This window comes from Maylandia zebra, linkage group LG20 (assembly GCF_041146795.1).
Source record: "Maylandia zebra isolate NMK-2024a linkage group LG20, Mzebra_GT3a, whole genome shotgun sequence".
Classification (NCBI taxonomy): domain Eukaryota; kingdom Metazoa; phylum Chordata; class Actinopteri; order Cichliformes; family Cichlidae; genus Maylandia; species Maylandia zebra.
In genome coordinates this window covers 26,833,587-26,854,299 of record NC_135186.1, presented here as the reverse complement: position 1 = coordinate 26,854,299, position 20,713 = coordinate 26,833,587, and the positions used below count along the sequence as shown (strand labels likewise).

General features: G+C 37.7%; 1 protein-coding gene across 4 annotated transcripts; it reads right to left on the bottom strand.

Annotated features, from left to right (window-relative positions):
* Nucleotides 1-929: 929 nt before the first annotated feature.
* Nucleotides 930-19,065, bottom strand: LOC101464388 (6-phosphofructo-2-kinase/fructose-2,6-bisphosphatase 2). Of its 4 annotated transcripts, XM_004546242.4 has the most exons (17): nucleotides 18,915-19,065; nucleotides 18,010-18,142; nucleotides 17,298-17,423; nucleotides 16,817-16,913; nucleotides 16,527-16,593; nucleotides 16,355-16,429; nucleotides 15,948-16,004; nucleotides 15,721-15,845; nucleotides 14,993-15,200; nucleotides 13,453-13,599; nucleotides 13,117-13,221; nucleotides 12,418-12,547; nucleotides 9,631-9,693; nucleotides 9,478-9,542; nucleotides 7,178-7,375; nucleotides 3,846-3,918; nucleotides 930-2,385 (listed from the first exon to the last, which is right to left on the bottom strand). In XM_004546242.4, the coding sequence occupies exons 2-16, from the start codon at nucleotides 18,077-18,079 to the stop codon at nucleotides 3,850-3,852; spliced, it is 1,602 nt and encodes a 533-aa protein (XP_004546299.2). In that variant the 5' UTR covers nucleotides 18,080-18,142; nucleotides 18,915-19,065; the 3' UTR covers nucleotides 930-2,385; nucleotides 3,846-3,849. The 4 variants fall into 4 exon arrangements, 3 of the variants coding, with proteins under 3 accessions (XP_004546299.2, XP_076734667.1, XP_076734668.1); XM_076878552.1 differs by lacking the exon at nucleotides 3,846-3,918; XR_013094920.1 differs by lacking the exons at nucleotides 930-2,385; nucleotides 3,846-3,918 and adding an exon at nucleotides 8,150-8,215 and having other exon boundaries at nucleotides 7,240-7,375.
* Nucleotides 19,066-20,713: the final 1,648 nt, after the last annotated feature.

The window sequence follows — 20,713 nt, the reverse complement described above, 5'->3', positions numbered from 1 at the left end:
TATAACATTTAAAATAAGTTACGAATTCACTTTATCTGTTTAACCATTATTTTGACATCAATATATTTTAAAGAACAGTAATTGTGCACTACAAGTTGCGTCCCACAGTGTATTTGCTAATGCTAATGCTATCACTGATTTGCAACCACGTTACCATGCATAATATATGTTTGTAATGTTTTGGGGGTTTGTTTTTTTTTTAATTTACACCAAAAATGTGATTCCCAGAAGAGCTATTAGGACTATTAGAGCTATTAGCCAGATACTTAGCATATCTCAGTATGTCATAAAAAAAAAATCAGGGAAACAGGACAAGTGAAAGACAAAATGAGAAATAACAGACCTTAAAAATGAAAATAAGAACAGTAACTGAAACCCACGTCCTTAAGAAATGAGGAGAAAAATCTAGCTATGATTTTACACAGGACCTGAGAGATGCTTTTGGCCCTTCAGTTGATCAGTCTTCTTTGTCGAAGCCTCGTCAGGGATGGAAGAGAGGCGGTGAGAAAAGGTTGAGGTAGGCCAAATTACAAGAGCTAAGAACTGCACTGAAAATCAGTGGCAACGGGCCTGATGGAGTGATGAATTCTGGGTTCAAATCATCGTCATGTATGACTGAAGTCATGAGAGAGATGCAACAGTGACCCACCATGCAAAAACCACTTAAAATCTTTTTACCAAGAAAACAAAAGTTGGTGTACATTCCTAGTTTTCAAATACCCGTTGGAATATTTTGTTCTGTAATCAGTTGTTGAGTTTTCCAGGGCTTTTTTATCTCATTCCAGTCATTCAAGGCCTTATTTAGGCGTCAAAGCAATGTGAGGGTCATTTCTCAGCAGTGCTGCTTTTACTTTCTTTTTTCTTCATGCATTTCCCTGATTTCCTGGTAGTAATCACAAAAAATACAAATCAGTATCTTAAATCATGAATCAAATAAGTTGGGATTTATTTATTTAAAATAAGAACAAAAACAATTCACAATTCAGAGCTGAATGTGCTGCACAGAGCTCCTTTTTCTTTAGAACTCTGAAACAAAACTGCTGGATTTACATATTAGAAAACATTATCATTACAGTAGAAGCAGAACAGACCACGCAGTGAAAAGCTGTGTCACAAAAGCAACATATCAGATTTGTATCATCCAACTGTTACATTTCAATCTAAATGTATCTCATTCCCAGATTTAGATTTGTCCTTAGATCGCTCCCTCATTCAACTCTGTTGATGCATGTCTCTGGAGTTTAGCAAACAGGAAGGTTACTCCCACTGAGATTGCACAGATTTCTTTACTGGAATAAAGACTTTATTTCCAAGTCAGTCTTAAATACAAATGACAGTCTGTGTAAAAACAGTGTAACTGTGGTAAAATGTGTGCAGCTACATTAGCTACAAGTTCATTTTAAGACATTCAAATGTGTCGTCAATTCCATTTCCTTCCATTCAAGGAAACAATTTTGCATATCATATCTTTGATTACCTGGGTCAAAGCCTATATTCCTGTAAATAAAGGTACTTTCCTAAATGACCCTTTTTCAATCTTGTCGTTCCATATGGACAGTAAAGGTAGAACTACAAAGGCCCTGATTTGTTTTTCCCCGTGACGAAATCTAAAGCATTACAAACCAACATAACATCCAATACTGCTGTACAAGTAACCTCTGTGTTTAGAAAATCTGCATTAATTTTATGCAGTTCAAAGGTGAGCAGCTTTACATGATCACAGTGCCATGATTCTATATCAAAGCTGTTATTTATACGGAAGACAAAATAAAAGAAGAAGTACACATCTCAAGAGAGAAGATTAACTAACTGTCACAGATTAAAGTCGACACACAGTAGATCCTGCACTTTTTATAGGGCTGGACGAAACATGTCATTAATGTTTACAGCTTATGGCTTCCCCCTGAAAACTAAATCGCACTTCTGCATACCTAAATTGCACCTCACAATACATTTATTGCTACATGTTGTCAGAGGGAGAATGCACATAACTAAGTGACCTTAAAATTAAAAGTGAAACAATCTAAGCACAAAATAAGGCTGCACATGGCTTCCTTCAAGACAGAAATTCTCTTATACTACACTGAAGAAAAAAGGTTGAGGTATAAATTTCACAATCAGCATATTCGACATCTAATAAAGCACACCATGACTGTAATCTGCAATATTATATGGAGTGTGCTAGCAACTAATGGATGGTGTTGAGAGTGTCTTTGGTACAAGTGTTTGATTTGTATATTTGAATGGATCACACATTCGCTGACTTCATTTATGTACACACATGCTCTAACTTGCAAGTCCATGCTTAAAATCATAATGACCGAAGCTTTTTGGGTTTCTTTCTGCTGGTCCTTGCTGGTCAGTACTGGACTTGTCGAGAAAAGCCTGGGATAAAAGACAAAAATGAAGCAATGAGACAACTGTAATACAGTTCACTCACCAGCCACCTTGTTAGGTATACCTCGGCAACTGCTAGTTAATGCAAGTAATCTTTGCTTTGAGGCATGAAAACAAGAGCAAGACAACCTGCTGAAGTTCAAACTAAGCAAAAGAAAGGGAAAGAATGGTAATTTAAGTTACTTTGAATGTGGCAGAGTTATTGGTGACAGATGGGCTATTTCAAGTATTTCAGAAACTGCTGATCTCCTGGGTTTTTCCCACACAATGATTTCTAGGCTTTACAGATAATGATTATAAAAAGAAAAAACACAAAATACCCAGTGAGCGTCAGTCAGCAAAAGTAATGTTGCCTATAAGAAATTGGATTTCCATTAGTTTTCAACTATTAACTGGGAGGGTAATAGTTGAAAGGGCACTTTAATGTCCTCTCATTAAAACACAAGTTAAAAAATCTCTGACACAAATTGTAAAATTGACAAATTTCTGTGGTCAACCACAGTTTCGAACACTCTCAAGAAAAAAAAAGAGAGAGATCAAATTACTCCAGTGCTACCAGCCTTGGTAGCACTTGCTGTAATCCAGTGGTCTTAAATGATCTTCCACCTGCATCCATCCATCCAGCCTTTGCTGCAGTTGCACCAAGGCTCTAGAACAGGGCTAGGCAACTATAGGCCTCAAGTGCCGGTGTGCTGCTGGTTTTAGATGTGTCCTTGATCCAACACAGCTCATTCAGATGGCTAAATTACCTCCTCAACATTACTTGAAGTTCTCCAGAGGCCTGTTAATGAACTAGTCATTTGATTCAGGTGTGTTGATCCAGGGGGCCTGGAGTTGCCGACCCCTGCTGTAGAATGACTCCTGAGTGACCATCAACTGTGAGTGAATGCCTCTAAATTAAAGTTGAAGACATACTTTTATTGTTAAGCTTTTGGAAAGAGCTGATCTCTGGAACTGTGGTTTGAGAACAGATTGTTGCTATGTTATTTTATGCAGCTAAATAACCACTTGCTACCATCAAGGTATGCCGAAGAGCATTTCTAAATGCACCATCAGCTAAGAACAGCAAACTGAGGCTATAATTTGCACAGAGTCAACAAAGTTGGACAAACATCTGCTGTGACATCTGGATGGTAGGGTCAGAACTTGGTGTTAACAACATGAAAGCACCTTTAGGATGTGAAATGGAAGATTTGCATCACAGATGTGCAGTTGACAAATCTGTAGAAACTGTTTGATGCTATCAAGTGAATATAGACCAAAATCTTTGATGTGTCCATGAATCAAGGCAGTCCTGAAGGCAAAAGGGATCCAAACAAGTACTAATAAGGTGTAACTAATAAGGTCACCAGTGAGTGTATAGTATTGTAAAGTACAGTACAGAGTATAAAGTATACTGATATATGTATAATGTTCTGTGTAACAGATAAGAGGAAGGTTATGAATACCTTTTTATGTACTTCTGTTTTTAAACTCCACACAGTCATCTGTGTCTGCACCAGTGAAACCATTTAGAGAGTTCTGCAAGAGGGAAAAGCAAGGGAGAGAAAGTAGACTGCTTTAACCCAAACAGGAATGAGCTATTTGTTTTGACTGGCGCCGACTGAACTTGAACTAATACTAAAATCTGAGGTCACAGCTCAGAGTGAGACACTGATTTTCTGTCCTACTACAGCTAAAAGGTCACTTTTTGGGTAACAACACAAGCAAAAACATTGGAGAAAAAAAGTTATATTCATGTATACACATCCAACATCCTTATGAAGGAACATTGCTTGTTGTAAACATCCATGAACATGAAAAACAAACCATCCTGGGTTTGCTTATGCTGGCCTCTGCCAGCCCAAAACCTTAACACTTAAAGTACATTTGTACATACAGAATACTTTTATTTAAACCTTGAATCAATTATTTAAATAAAAAGATAAATAATCCTCCCTCATGCTGTATGGTATGAGAAAAGATAGGCATATGTGTACATGCAGAGCAGTGATTGTCCAGACGGTGCATTGCACCTGTGATAAACACGTTAGAACAAACTAAAGAACAATCTTGATAGCACTTGATAACATTGTTCCGTTATATTCCAGTAATAACTGATTACCAAAGGTTCTGTTTGTCTAACACTTTTCATAATAAAAAATAATGATAAGACTGGTTTAGTTGCTTTGAGTTTTTTTCAGTCATCATATTTCACTGTATGCTGCTGTTAACCTTTCAACTTTTAACTTTTTCCTATATTAATCATGTCTACAGTTAGGGCTGCTCGATTATGGCAAAAATGATAATCACGATTATTTTCACTGAAATTGAGATCACGATTATTTGACGATATTTATTTAACCCTTTAAGACCTACTATGGAACCAAGTCCACCAGAGCTTATATTATTATTTTTTTTTTTTTTACATGCTGTAGTGCCATTTGTGGGAGCATTTCAATACAACTGTTATAGCCCATATTTTAATAATATGTATGCATTAAGTCCATAGTAATTACATAAATTGCAAAAAAGTGCAATAAACTACAAAAAAAATTGAAAATCGCTTTTGTTTTGTTTACATATATTTCTACTTGGAGAAATTTAAGAGGTTTATCCCTCAAAACTTTAAATACAATAAAGTTGCAAAAAATAGTTTACAACAACAGGAAATTTATTTTGAGTGTCTTCATAGTTTTATTTTGGAGATACAGCAATTTTTATATACTGCAGGAAAAACAAAACACAATCCTATGATGCAAATTTGCAAAGAAAACAGCAGGTGCCTCATTTCACTGTGGGAAGTGTTACGAACAGCTGATAGGATCGGCAAAGCGTGTTTCTGGAATATTATGTTTTTGTTCCTGCAAGCGCTTTTTATGCAATTTTTGCAAAGCTATATGTGGAAGGAAACCGTGACCGAGGACAAGCTGATGGCATAAGATGTAAGTACAACTCCTCCGGTTTCATATGCAAAACAAATCATTGCGCTAGCTTACACGGTTCAGGTTCTACAGGGATTTAAAAATAGTTACGCAAAACGGAGCGTGCTGCTCTGACCGGCTTTAAAGGGTTAACAATGACTTTAAAAAAATAATATAAAATAGTGTGCAACACCACTGAAGTTTTTTTTTTTTAAACTCTCTTTTCAACCAACGGCAGTCACTCTCCAAATAACTTCTGCTTAGCTTTCCGAGCTTCCCTCGGGTCCTCTTAATCAGCGGTCTCCAACCTTTTTTGCGCCACGGACCGGTTTATGCCCGACAATCCGGTTGTTCAGTCTGACGTCACTAGCCGTGTCTGGGTCTAAACTCCGCTGCAGGTCCATATATCAAACGATCACTATGGCATTACTGAGAGTTGAAAAACTGTCTAAAGTCTTTCATCTTTAATAAAATGATCAGCGTTCTGCTCTACCAGGTGTAACAATTGAGTTTAACATCCAGGCATCCATGAAAACGGAATTTATGACATTTAACGGAGTTAGAAGTTAGCAGGGAGTTAGCTCGCTAGCTTCTATCTAAATACAATATAGCATGTCCTGACTGCGGGGTTTTGGAAACAAATTAAAACGTACAGCTCTGCTATCACTTCCAGCATAAATGAAGACAGAAAACTAAACAGCAGTGACGTTTGTAGGGTTACTGAAGTTGGGCTAGCTGGTATATAATGATGTGCTACGTGACCGCTAGCGACACAGCTATGTTAGCATAATATAAACAAGCTAACTTTTTTTCCACTCGATAAAAGTTAATGTGAGTGTTCTCGGTGGTCAGGAACAAATGTAATCGCATGGCAGGATGCTGTAAAAGGACCAAACTTCAGCCAGGAGAACAACTGAGATAATCCATCCACAATACGAGGTTAGTCATTCATATACTGCTGCATGGGCTGGGCTGTAGTTACATCGTAAGGTTTTAAAAACTGAGCTTAAATAAATGATTAGCGGTAATAAAAGCCGAGGGAGCTCAACAGTGATCACTGACTGTTTTAGGAGCTTTTTGAGATCAAATAGAAGAAAATACATAACATTAAACATGTTAACAACACAAAAGCCATATTAAACGCAGACTACTTTAGACCCGGAAGTAGGATTCGTCGCGTCATCACTGAACAACCGGATATTTTCACGGACCGGCCTTTAAGGTGTCGCGGATAAATGAGGGAGGGGCTAATAATCGGCTCAGTCATTTTTAATGATCGTTGAAAGCCCAGATCGTAATCGTGATTAAAATTCGATTAATTGAGCAGCCCTATCTACAGTATTAGTTTTAAATGTTAGTTCAGTTTTCATTTTGCTAATTTTTCACAGCCAGTTGTGTCATGTGTCTTCACTGTTACAAGACAAGCAAGGATGGCCTCCAAATTTGTGCCTACTGAGACTTTTTGTTATCTCCATTTTTCACATGAACCTTTGTGGCTACAAGCAAGGCAACGTTGGTACTGTTAGTGTCCCACGCAATTCAGTGTCAGAGTAAATGGTGGATAAAATAACACAGTTTTTTTACACCGTCACACTGCTTTTTAATTATCATTATTAGCCAAGCCGACTTTGAAGCTAAATTGTTACAAAAAGCCAGTGCATGTCCACATGGACATCTCATCATCCATTGTGTGAGCAACAATAGTAAATGTTGGTTGAATCACTTTATTTATTCTGATACATTCTGACTCATCTAACATAATTTGCTGATTGTTTAGTCTGTTTCAGATATTTATATGAATATATAATATTTATCTGTATATTCAGCCATACCAGCTGACCTATAACCACAGTATCTTGTGTGAGAAAGGCACTGACCTCACTTTGTACCGTTTCTGACCCTTCAGATGCCTCAGAGAATTGCATGCTGGGTAAAGTAGGGGCCTGGGACATACGAGTATGTGAAGGGTTCCCCACACTGTAAAGACGAGGTCGTTTAATCTGGTCTTGGCTGGACAGCGGTGTGAAGCTGTTTCTTCGAAGGAAAGCTGGTATGGCATCTGTTTGGCCTTTATTCTGCTCAGCAAAGAACAAAAAGAGAAAGTGGACTAACTTTTATGTTACAATGACTAAACCTCTCCTTGGTCTAAAATCAGTGCGTTCCATGTTTGGGAAAGACAGCCACTGACACAAACAACCATAAATAGAAGAGCCATTGTCATGTTAGTCTGAGGGGACAGGATATTTCTCACCACAGTTAACAAGAGGTTTCTCAGTAAACGTGTTTATGTGTTAACACCCACTTTGTCTCAGGACTCAGACTTTAAATACTTGTAACTAATCAGCATGAGCTCCACGGGCAGAGAGCAGACATGGACCTCACTGATGAGTGCTACAAGGGGATGTCCTGATACATTTCTTAAAATTCAGAACATTTAAGGGAACTCCTTAAATAGAATTTCCCAAAAGCGATAAAGGTGTTTGAGTACATAAACAAGTTTGGATGTATTTCCCCACACAACAGGTGTTTATAAAAGCAGAAACAGAGTTAATAATATACCTCACACATAACTTACCACAAACTTTCCTGTAGTTTTTATTGCTTGCTGACATTAGTAGAAGAAACACTAAACCAACTACCTGCTGAACAAGTAAAGAGAAGGCACTGAGGATGATGGGCCACGTGCTTTTTAAAGTAGCACTAGCAGATATACCCTTTAAAGGAATCTCTGAGGGAAACAAAGGAAAGGCCAACTAAGAAACACTAAAAAGGAGTCACCAAAGAGCTCCCCTCCACCTGGAGCCAACAACAGATGGACAAGGAGAGGTGGAAAACTTTTTTGCACTGACCTATCTCCCACCAGAGACAATGGCCGTACCCGCACAGTGAGGACAAAACTCCAGGATTCATTGCACCTGATCAAGAAATAGTCCCACACATTACATTAGAAAAACTGGGACAAAGATTTACACTCACTGGCCACTTTATTAGGTACACCTGTAAACTGCTCGTTAACACAAATATCTAATCAGCAAATCACATGGCAGCACTGCTATTCATTGATTTGATCAAGACAGCCTGCTGAAGTCCAAACAGAGCATCGGAATGGGGAGGAAAGGCGATTTAAGGTGGCATGGTTAGTAGAGCAGGTCTGAGTATTTCCGAAACTTGAATACAAATACAGAAAATTCTCAAAAAAAAAAAAAAAAGGAGAAAATATTCAGTAAGTAGCAGTTTGCTGGGTGAAAGCAGCTAACTGGTTTGAGCTGAGAGGAAGAGAACTGTAACTGCAATAACTGCTAGTTACAACCAAGATATGCAGAGGAGTATCTCTGTACGCTTAAGACGTGGAACCGAGAAACAAATGTACAAATACAGCAGCAGAACACCACACTGGGTGCTAGTACTGTTAGGATAGAGCAGGAAAACAAGGCTACCATTTGTACAGGCTCACCAAAACTGGACAACACAATATTGCCTTATCTGATGAGTCAGCTTTCCTACTGTAACATTCAGATGGTAGCAACAGTTCAGGCTGTTGGTGGTGTAAAGGTGGGAGGGATACTTTCCTTACTTATTATCAGTCGAGCATTGATTAAACACCATAGTCTAGCTCATTATTGTTGCTGACCATGTTTTGTGGGATGTGGTGGAGCAGTAGACTGAGACCATGCTGATAAATGTGCAGCCACTATGTGTGGCTATCATGCCAATATAGTCCGAAATCTCTGAGGAATCTTTTCAGTGCCTTGTTGAATTTATGCCACAAAGAATTAAGACAGGTTTTAAGGCTAAAGTGGATCCAACCCGATCCTAGAATGGTATACTAGCAACCAAACAAAGTGGCTTGTGACTGTAAATAACTTAAACACAGGCTAGCTGTTGTTTCCACTGCTTCCTTTCTAGATATAGTCAGATATGATTGGAATGATTGGTATAAATCTTCTTATCTAACTGTTGGATCGAAATTACAAGTGCAATTCTGAAAGGCTTTTCGAGAATGAGGAACAATTATTCCAAAGAATAACTCTTAACATGGCGCTGGTTAACACAGATGACTGATGTTTCAGACTCCATACTATGGACAAACACGTGACAAAGAATAGGATGAACGGTTCTACAGAAAACTGACCACATGTTTGCGATACGAAACACTAGAAAACAGGCAGAAGCTTACTAATGGTCTATCCCTGTGAGTGTTGACAGCCTCCACCCCCAGGTCAAATACATCCACTTTACAACCTAGGAGAAGGAACCAAAATACATTACAACAAGGCAACAAAAACAAGTGAGGATGTTTAGTTGACTTAACAACAAAGTAGGGACTTACCATAAGCCACAGGGGTGAGTTTTAGGACAGTGTGTAGGGGGCACTTCAAGAAGGGCAGGTCATCTGTGCCAACATGAATAAAAGTGGCCAGTGAGATTACTGTGGTTTCACCCAGTCATGCTTTTCATATTCTCCTACATGTTTGTGGAGTTTACTGTCATGTCTGAAGTGGCAGGCCAGCTGTAAAACTTATGCTGCGCTTTATGGAGGTACAGTGCATGTTGCTGTTAACTCTGCTGTATGTCTCATGGGTGGGCAGTGCAGTGGGACATGAAGCCAGTCAAAGCAGCACCCACACTTTGGTTTTTGCAGTCAGACTGTGGTTGAGCTTTTAAACCGATCCAGGAGCACTGACCACTTCCTCTGCTGACTGACAGAACCACTTCTGCCCACGCCATATTATGGTAGTGAGTGAACTAATTATTTTCCAAAAGTAATGCTCACGTCACATGATCAAGTACATAAAGAAGCTTTCAGCACATAATGATCTAATCTGTCCCTTTCCAAGTTTCTGATTGCCAATGGCGTTCACATATACGACATTCTTACCTTGTTTGTGCCCAATAATAACAACATCAGTCTTTCCTGTCCTGTGTTTTTGTTATTTTATTTTCACTCTCATTTATTTTTTCTAACCCTTCTAGACAACATTTTCGTTATGTCATAATATTTACCTTCATAAATGAAAATATAGAGGGACACTAAAAACACATTTCTATATCACGGGGAGTCCTAATTGTATAGCTTGAACTCTTGCTACTGCTGTTGATGGCGTCTTTCTGATCTGTTTATTTTCCAAACACTGGAGAAGACAGCGGCAATCAGGAAGTACGTCATTACAGACGTCACTTATTTACATCACTTTTTACAGACATACCTGAATATCTAAATCTCTGGAGACATAACTCAGTGCATTATCAGGCACATGGTGCTACTTTAAAACCAATCATCTCCTACATGTCTTAAAAACAGAGTAGTCTGCAAAGAGTGGTGCTCTCCTCACTGCGTCATGTTTAGCAGATGTTCCTTATGTTAAATTTTGATTAATCTGGAAACAGTCGGCATTTTTATGTGGCTGTTTCCCCCTATATTCATTAAAAAATATACATGCAGAAAAAGTTGATCTGAAAGGTTGTGACTTAGACTCCCCCATGTGGTGGCATTAAAAAGACAATCACAGAATGAAAGTCTAACTAAATGATTGATTGTTTCATTACCATCCACTGTCTAATGTGGTCAAAATATTTATATCAGTGATTCTGCTCTGCCAAATAACATCCACCCTGTTTACTGCACTGGGACACAGCTTAATACACAGTATACTGCAGTTAAAGCTGTACTATTCTTAGAGGTTCTTCGCTGGAACTTAGAGCTCATGGCACAGAAAACATGGTGGGTGGACACAACATCCATCTAAGCCTGTGCCTAATTCTGTTATATGAATTAGAGATGCACGTACTAACAGCGCACAGTTGGCTGATGTCTATAAAAGTATGAATTGCACTTTGAGCACTAAAGAGTGTGTGACGCAAAAGTCTGGCGCCATTTGTAGATGAGATTGAGAATAATAATTAATTAGATTGTGATTGGTTGAAAGTGTGCAGCACTTAAAAAGGCTTAAAATAAATTTACTATTCATTCTTCAGAAAACACCTCCCGGCAGTTATGTGCGGTTCTCACTGCTCAGCCTGCGATTGCCGTGCCCACAGCCGCACAACAGCTGAAATGACCCTTTTGCAATATTCAGCCACACTACTCTCAACACATAAACCAGATTTATGGTTTCACAAACTCCCACATCATTACATCATTACCATATTTTTGTTGCAGTCACTGGAGTTGCATTGTACACACCTAGCTTGTTTAGCTTGTGTTTCTTTTTTCCACACGTTTTATTACATTAGACTGTAGTCTAAAATTCTAAATGATGGTTGCTTTAATTACTTTTTCTGCTTTATGAGGTACCTGGCTTAGTCCTTTCTGGTTAGACCAAAGAGGGGGTTGAGGGTGCGGCTGGCTGAAATACAGAGACCTAATGAGTGAAATGAAACCATCTGTTGTGAGAGCATGGAGGAATGGGGCTTTGAATTAGTTACTGTCCCTCCGGTTTCTCCCTTCATAATGGTTTCATCCACGAATATATAGGTAGCTGTCTCTCACTTTTTTAAGCAGTAAATTAGAAAAAGGTTCTGTTTAGATTACCTCTTTTACAGGCCCACTTATTCCTTAAAAATCACTTATTTTCATTTTGCTGAAATGAAATAGTTTTTTTTAGGATATATTGGTGAAAAGTAAAACCAGCTTTTTAAAAAGTAAACCTGCACACTGGTGGCCTTTGGCACTGCTATGCAGCCATTCACACAATGCCAAGTGCATAATCTACAATAAGGAAACAACTGGTAATGTGGAAATGCACATTTCAAAGTCATGACAATATCTAAATTTAGTGCCCCATGTGATATTTCTCCAAATATAAAGAAACAAAAATAGTAAGTGCTTTGGAAACTGCTTCTCATCCATTAAAGTTGCACTTGCATGAGTCATTTAGTGTATTTCTGCTAACTTTGTATTTCTGCTGACTGTATTACAACTGTTGTTGTAATTTGGCACTATTTAAATACAACTAAATTGCATTGAATTAACTTGTATGAATGAGTGCTTATTTATCTGGGCAAATTTGTTGTGATAATGACAATGCTGGCTGAAATGGATCACTCAGCACTGTAAACCTGTAATCTGAGAAGGTGCTTTAGCATGTTTAGCATATCCTATTTCTGAGCATGTCACCTGCGCCTTTGTCCAGAAAATATGCGAGCAAGCAGCGCATGACAGCCTGATGACAGATGACCAGAACATTAGCCTGTCGCTCCAGCTCCATGATCACTGGCTCCAGCCGCTGAACCAGGTCCTGATAGGACTATGGAGAGAGTCAAATGAAAGAGGTCCATTCAGTTTCACATTTTTCAGTTTGTTACATCAAAAAATCTTTGACTAACTACTGCAAGATCTAATTTTGTCATGTGCTTACTGTTATTTTAATTTTCCCTTTTCTTTATTAGTCAGTGTTAGTTATGATGAACAGCAACAATATAGCTGACGTGTCTTTATTCTATTCTCCTCTGCAATATGAGCTCATCGTATTTCTATTTATCTCAGCATAAAATCTTCTGTTCTGTCACATATAATGATGCATTTGTAGTTAAAAAAGAAGCTTGTTGCATAAAAATGTTCCTAAACAAATAAAAAGTGTCCAAAAAAAAAAAAAAAGAAGCTATTCTTGCAGCTGACAACATTTTTAACTTCTGTTTTTCTGACTGATGATTCATCCGCAGCCCTCTGGCATTCACACTATGGTAAAAGAATAATGAGAAATAAAAAGTAAAAAATAAACTTGAAATTTAAAGCCTGTTGCATAAACTTGACAAACTCACAGTGGTAATATATGGCAGGTCAAACAACACTCCAGGAGAAAATTAAACCTTTTACCTCTCCTCCAGGGTAGCGGTAATGATACTTGTCCTGGTCTCGCATAGCATACTCCTCTGGGTATTTTTCCTCAATCATCTTATAGGTCATTTCTTCACACACTCCCTAAAATACAAAGTAATAAGATCGAGACTTATCATGTTTTCACGGTGTCCGTTCCAATATATGCAGGCAAATACAGTTTCACACATGAAAATGACACATTTATTGTAGTTTTTCCTCTGTAGACATCACAGTTGCACACAACAATCAAGGAGTCATTAAAGTGCAGACTTTAAGCTGTATTTCAAGAAGTTTAACAAAAGTTTGTATATATAAAACTTAAGTAATACCTACAGCATCTATTTCATTGAGAATCTTCCACTGTTCATAGGGAATACCCAGCTCCTCTGCTGTCTGAATGGTGCGTCTTAGCTGGCTGGTCCAAACTTTCAGGTCTGACAATTTATGCTCTTTCACAAACCTCTTCAGTGCAGCTGCAAACTGTCAAACGTAGCATATGAAAACACAAATATGTTTAAGAACTGACTATAAAGTCATTCTTCCCACGTTCAGTTGAACTGTATTTTACAGGTTCAAGGAGCAGGACCATAAGAATCAAAAACCTAACCTGATTTAAAATGTTTAGGCTGCTTTTAGATCACTCTCTGCAAGTTCCATTCTGACAACTTACATGTGTTCTTTAATTTCACAACGATGCCCCTCCTTAAATTCTTCAATTGCCACCTTGTCGTGATGGACAGGTTTGTGCACCAAACAAGAAAGGCTAGAAACTAGAGGCTAGAAAAGCTGAGTATGAGTGGACCATGTTAAGCAGCTCTATTGCCGAAGCTGAGAGCTACAGCGCTGTGGCTACAAAGTGCACGGCGGTAACCCCTGAACCAGATGATGGACACCAGAGGTGAAGAAAGAGTCAGTGTAGTAAGTGCTTCGTTTGGATTGCATGCAGTAAGTCAGACTCTGTGAGACTTGGACTCCACCATGGCTGCCCTTCATCAATGATTCTGTTCACATTTCTGCTTTTCACAGATGATGTGGTCAGGCAGTGACCTCCAGTGTGCAGCAAGGTGGTTTGCAATGGTTGAAATGTGAACTGCAGTCTAAAGTGAACGAAGCTAATTATTTACCAGTCGATTGACATTCTTAGCCTCACCTATTGCCACAAGCTCTTGGTAGTGACTGAAATCATGAGTTGCTGGATACCAGTGAGGGTGGTATCTAACAAGCATATCTCCTGGATGGCTTCTAGGTAAGCTGGTTCGCACACTGTCCTACCAGCAAGAGCCCAAGTACATGCTGGAGAGATTATGTGTCTCAGCTGGCTTGGGATCAGATGGAGGGGGTGGTTGGGGAAAGTGAGGTCTGGGCATCTACTTAGATTGCTGTCCTCATAAATCAAATCCAGATAAATGGCAGAAAATGGATGTATAGATGACTTCACAACGGTCTTCACATTTATTTAGAAAACACCCCTTCCTGTCTTCAAATTTTTGTATCCCATATCATTATGTGGTGAGAGCTGTATAAATGCATAGTGAAATCTTTTATTTTTTTGCCTACAATATCTTCACTTATAATGTGGCCAGATTTGTCTCCACATCACATAAATAAAAATCAAGGTAAAAGTGTTGTTGATAAACTGGAGAAACGTCTAAGTTTTGAGTTAGACGTCCTTCTCCCAGAACTTTTTGATCACACCTCCTTTTAAAGCTTATTGTTTTGAAGGTGATATTAGCCAGAGCCAAATCACCCATTACCCTCTATTTATCTGTTTAAGCTAAAATAGCCTGTTGGTGTTAATATTAAATTTAAAACATAAATATGGGCATTGTTACCAATCTCATCTAACTCTTTACAAGAAAAAAAACTAAAGCACCTCTTTTCCTCTCTCTGACAATTCAGAGTCTCCCCCTATACGTCCTTCCACATTGTGATGGCTCTCTCCGTGTCGGCAGAGGTAGATGGAGTGGGAGTGGACGTGGATGTTCATGAGGTAGTAGACTATCTTACTTTGAATGTAATCCTGCACCCTGTTGACCAAGAAACTACGGCCAACGTTGATGACCTGGATGAAGGACAGGTTCCTGTAAGGCAGAGGAAAAATAACAATAAGTGAATCACATAAATCTCAGGCCAATAAAACTTAAGGGTAAAGAAGACATATCTTGTACTTGTGGTATAGTGTAAATACACTGGAAAATTCTCTCTCAGTAGCTTGTTAACAAGGTCATAAGAAGTGAGAAGCAGTAAAAGGATCCACAACTACTCTTGCTTATTACAGTTAAAAGAACACTGTATTATCTCAGTGAGATCAATAAAAATCTAAATATATTATCAGTGTAATTATCAAAGACTTTAAACAAACCACTAAGCTTCCAAATTTAAAACTAAGTTAGTAGGAGTTCAGGAAGTAATGACCTCTGAATCACTGCTTTGCACGATAAATGAGCTTCTGTTTCCATCTTCTGGACAACTTCTGCAGGTACATGCTCTTTTACATAAAATATCTCCTTGACTTTAAACTCCCATGAAAAAAATATTTCCATTTTAAATTAGAGTTAGATTATTAGATTAGAACAATACAACTAGTAGGGGTATTCTTACTTGTCGTGTTCGTCTGGATCTAAAGGTTGGTAGGTCACTTTATAACACTCGATTCTCTTCAGAAAATCCCCCATGACGCTTTCTCTGTCCCTCTCAGGATAATCTGGGCTGGACACCTTCACGTCCTATGTGAACGAGACATTTACGGTATATCATGAGCTTCGTTACTTCAGGGATACAAGCTTGCTGATACATGAAGACAAAAAGCAAGTAAATGTATGATTTACCATAATGTTTTCAGCGATGACATCTGGATCGTCACATACTGATTCAACAAAAAACACCTGAAAAAAATAGAAGTGCATAATTAGGGGGGAAAGGTGTCATTTTACATTTTTAAATGACTGCAACACAAATTAACTACTGTCTGTTATACAGTTTGAAAAAGGCACTGAAACCAAAACAATGTTCAGAAAAGAATGTTCAGCCTGTCCAGTCATGAAGATTTGGTAACCTCTGGGTGTCTTAAATATCTGAGATATGCTTCTTGGAAACTGGCTGTAAATGGGATTTTTTCCAAGAAAAGACTTGCCAAGAAGAGCCATCGCATGCTTCATTATATTACTGTGATCTGACAACAAAAGGTTGGTGATCAGAAACTGTTTCATTATTCAGTTATAAGTGCAGTTCTAACCTTATATGCATTATCTTTTGCAAAATTAAGGATGAGTTCTCTCCTCTCTCTGGTAGTGTTGGTGGCGTCGAAAACCTGAGAGACAACATGGAGCATTCAGCATAAATCAAACCCTGCTTTAAATGTATTACGTAATACAAATAATGTTCAGGGTTTTTTATGGTGTCCTTACAGCAATCTGCCCTCCCTCCTCACTCAGATAGGTCTTCACATCCGCAAGTGCCACTATGGCAAACTTTCTGTGGAAAAATAAGCAGGAAATCAAAGCAGTAGCTCATTAATGTTATCATCATCACGTGATGTGCTGTAATAACTATGCCGCCATTTTGTTAGGCAAACACAACGCGGCTCAACAAAGGAATTTGCATGACTGTCCTACATGGAAAGTAGCCAGGTGCATTTAGTGACAAGAACTACTTTATGAAAGTACGTTCATATATGAATAGGATTTAATTTACTCACTTTCTAATTTCCATTGCTTCTTTATTGTCATGTCTGAAGAAGTCATAGGACTTGTACGACTTCACTGCATTTCTCCTATACACTCCAAGATTAAAAACTGCAAGGGAACAAACAAACAAACAGTCAGAGAACGACAATAAAACTAAGTGACAAGGATTGCCTCTGCCTAACCAGCTGTATCTGTCAAACCAGTTCTGCTGCATTACGTGTACATTGAAACATAGGTGAACAACAACAAATAGAGCCATGTGTTGAGGGATGTTGACATATACAACTACAAATTAAATAATTTGCCTGAAGATCAAGATTTTTATTAGATGGATATTTTTGCAGTCTTGATGATCATAGACTCCATCATAACCACCCTAACTTTGACTGATCTACAGTTTTATTTTTTTAACCTACATATCCGGTTTTACTAGCTTGATTTCCTGCGAAAAGGTATCTGACTTTTTGAAACAGGCATTGCCTGATTACTGACCCTTTGTTGGTACTCCAATCCAGTTGAGGTAGCGTGTGAGCTTCTTGGACATATAGGTTTTCCCCCTAGCGGGCAATCCGATCATCACGATCATAGTTGGAGAATTGGTCATGTAGGAAGCCCAAGCTGCAGTTTGCATAAGTACAAAAAAACAAACCAAAACAGATACACATAACTATAAACTTTATTAATCATTCAAGGACATTTCAAAACCAGCCCCCTCTAAAATCTACCCTTCAAAATAAAAGGGCAGGTATGCCTACTGTATACAGTGACAGCAAAGAGTGGGAGTGTTCTGTAATAATAAAATGTCACCTCTGCAAAGTTCACTAACTAGTTAACCTTTATTTTACGTAACAATGTCGTCATCTCTTTGCTGCAGGTTAATGTTTCTATATCACAGCGTAACCTTGTCTGCTCGAGCATGAAATGGAAACATTTCCCCCTTGCTTTTCCATCACTGTTTGTGGAAGGCCATTCTCTGGCAAGAACAGACATGACTGGAATTTGTCACAGCACATCCCATTAACACTGTGTAGTTAAAGAGATCTGCTGAATTCCTACGTTAGGCCCTGTCCCACATTCCAGATTGAAGATAACCAGATTAAAGCCTGAAAGTTCAACAACATAATAATTCGTTAATAGAGGGTAAATTACACCTCTCATTTTCATATTGCATCTAAAGAACACAGACAGAAAGGCAACCACTCACAGCACTTCTTCTCATTGGTCCTCGCTGAGCTGTCTGAAGCAGCCACAGGTCTCTGGTGCCTGGCAGCCATGAGGCGTCTGATGTCTGCCCTGCTGTCCTGGCACAACTGGTCTTGGTCAGGGAGCACTGGTCACTAGTGAAACATGTCAGACACCAGCTGATAAAGAGGATCCAAACAGTGTGCATATATGTATAAGGTGACACAGATGACTGAGTGAAAAAAATATTTTATTTTGGAAAACCATTTAAACCAAAACATACAAGTGAATTATTTTTTTCCCCCTTGATTCATTTGTTGATTATTTTGTGGTCCTGTCAGGAAAAAATAGTAGGTATGTTCTAATGTCTTGTTTTGTCCTACATTGAACCGAACTTCAAAACTAATAATAGCTAAATTTCATTTAATACTAAGAGAACAAGCACATACACATATTAGAGAAGCTGGAAATATTATAATAGTTGGATTTTTTTTCATTAATTCAAAAAGACGAATGATTTTCTGCTAAGAATATCTATTCATCAACTACTTAATGTAGTAAGTAACGAACTCAATTGTACTTAAATTCATGCAATACAAGATACATTCTTCTTCTGCCAAATATCCAGATATATGATTAGTGAAGCTTATACGCTAAAAATCTCAAGCTAGTTAGATTTAATTCAAAACTGCAGACTGATACTAAGCTTTTCTGATATTATCACAGGAGAATTTTGCGGATACAGGATATGCAAAACAGTGAGAGCAGAAGCTTGTATCAGTGTCATCCTGCCAAACAGGTACAGCTCTGGTTGCCCTTGGCCTATAAAGTTCATCACTTCTGCTTTCACTTCAATATTATGTCGTTTAATAAGAAAAAACTGGTTGCAGAAAAGCCGCGATAAAGCGAACAAATGTATAAACTTACCAAAAACAAAGCGCAAGGATTTGTTTCGTTTTATTTTCTTTCTCACAGGGCTGTCATCAGTTGACGTTCAACGACACAGGAGACGGTTCCTGTTTCTTCACGGACGTTTTAGCTCCTCCTCCTCGGTTTCTGATACCGGAAGTTCAGTGTTAGTGTCAAGGAAGATTCTTTTCCGGTTATGATTTCCAAAATAAAATATTTTAGGGCCTCTATTTTCCAAAAAAGACGTTAACTATTAAATGACCAATAACTTCCGTGTGTGTCAATCTTTGTTTAAAGGTGATGGCTTAAAAAGTTTTGAATGAATTCTAATAACTTTGTAGAGGTGTAGAGGGGAGTCATGGTAACAATACATCAAAATTTGGTCTTCCGGGTCAACTTACTGATTTATTGGTGGAAAAAACTTGAAGTGTGCATTGTCAACATATAAATGGATTGGTTCTTATGTAGAACGTTTCTATTCTACATGAGCACTCAAAGCGCTTCGGTCACATTGCGTTCCTTCAGGTTCAATAGATTGATCTGAAACTCAAAGGAATAATAATAATGCAATATAGAGTTATTTAAAACTATGTTTCTAACTCTCCGTGTTTTTTACTGACAACATGTAGGTGGACACGGAATTATAGACCAGAATTCTAAATTTCATGTTACTTTGGACCTCTGACCTTTTATTCAAGGTCAAACATTCCTAAAATCAATTTTATCTTTAAAACCATTTTTAGAATTCTAATACATTTGTTTGTATTGGCAACATTTATGAAATTATACTAGTATATAGGGATTCTAAATGTCACATTATAGTTTGCATCCAAATATCATGTCACATTTGATCTTTGAGCTGACTTTTACATTTCATCTTTGCTTCTTTCAAGTGGACACCAAAATGTGTTGTCTCTTTAAAGAAAATAAGAAGAGACAGCTCTCAAGAAGAAGAAGAATATTTTTAAAAATAAAAGAAAGAGAATTAGCTGCCCAGTAAGGTAAACATTTACTGCAGTATAACAAGCTCAAGTTATTTACATATCGTTACTTATTATCCATTACCTAGCCCTGCATAATGATTATGTAATCAAAGTAAACATTTGTCATGCTGCTCTTTCTGATTTTTCCTGCACCACAAACATCTCCAAGTATGCTTAAAAAGAACAAGAAAAACAAAATAAATAAATAAATAAATAAATATATATATATATATATATATATATATATATATATATATATATATATATATATATATATATATATATATATATAAATACTGTTAACTCCTAAAAGTAAATAGTGCCTCAAGTGTGGGCTGCTTTAGCGGAGGATTATGCTCTAAGTGCTTCCTGTTAAATTTAGTTTTGAAAGTGCTTCATGCCATAATATGCTATGCAAAAAGGATAAAGCTTCAACTTACTCAGTGATCTCCTAATCTTGACTTAACTGAGTGCTTTGCTGTAATTTGTTTACTTTTCACTGTAGAAAAAAAGCTGTTGATAATAACTTATATAAAAGCCTTATTGTTATATTGAAGGAAAGCAATGATAAGCCACTGAGCAGATTATTGTGAGAATAGAAAATATTAAGGAGAAAACAAGTGCATAAATATAGATATTATTTACTACAATGTAAAAAATAATGCACCGCACTGCATAGGATTAAAAATGCATTTACACTCCATTATGGTAACAGGTCCATAATTGGCTAGGCAAGGACACAATATTTGAAGTTTTGCCTCTGTGCACCACCACAGTGGATTTACCGGTAAATAAAAAAAGTAATAATCAACATGTGATTAAAGTGCAGACTTT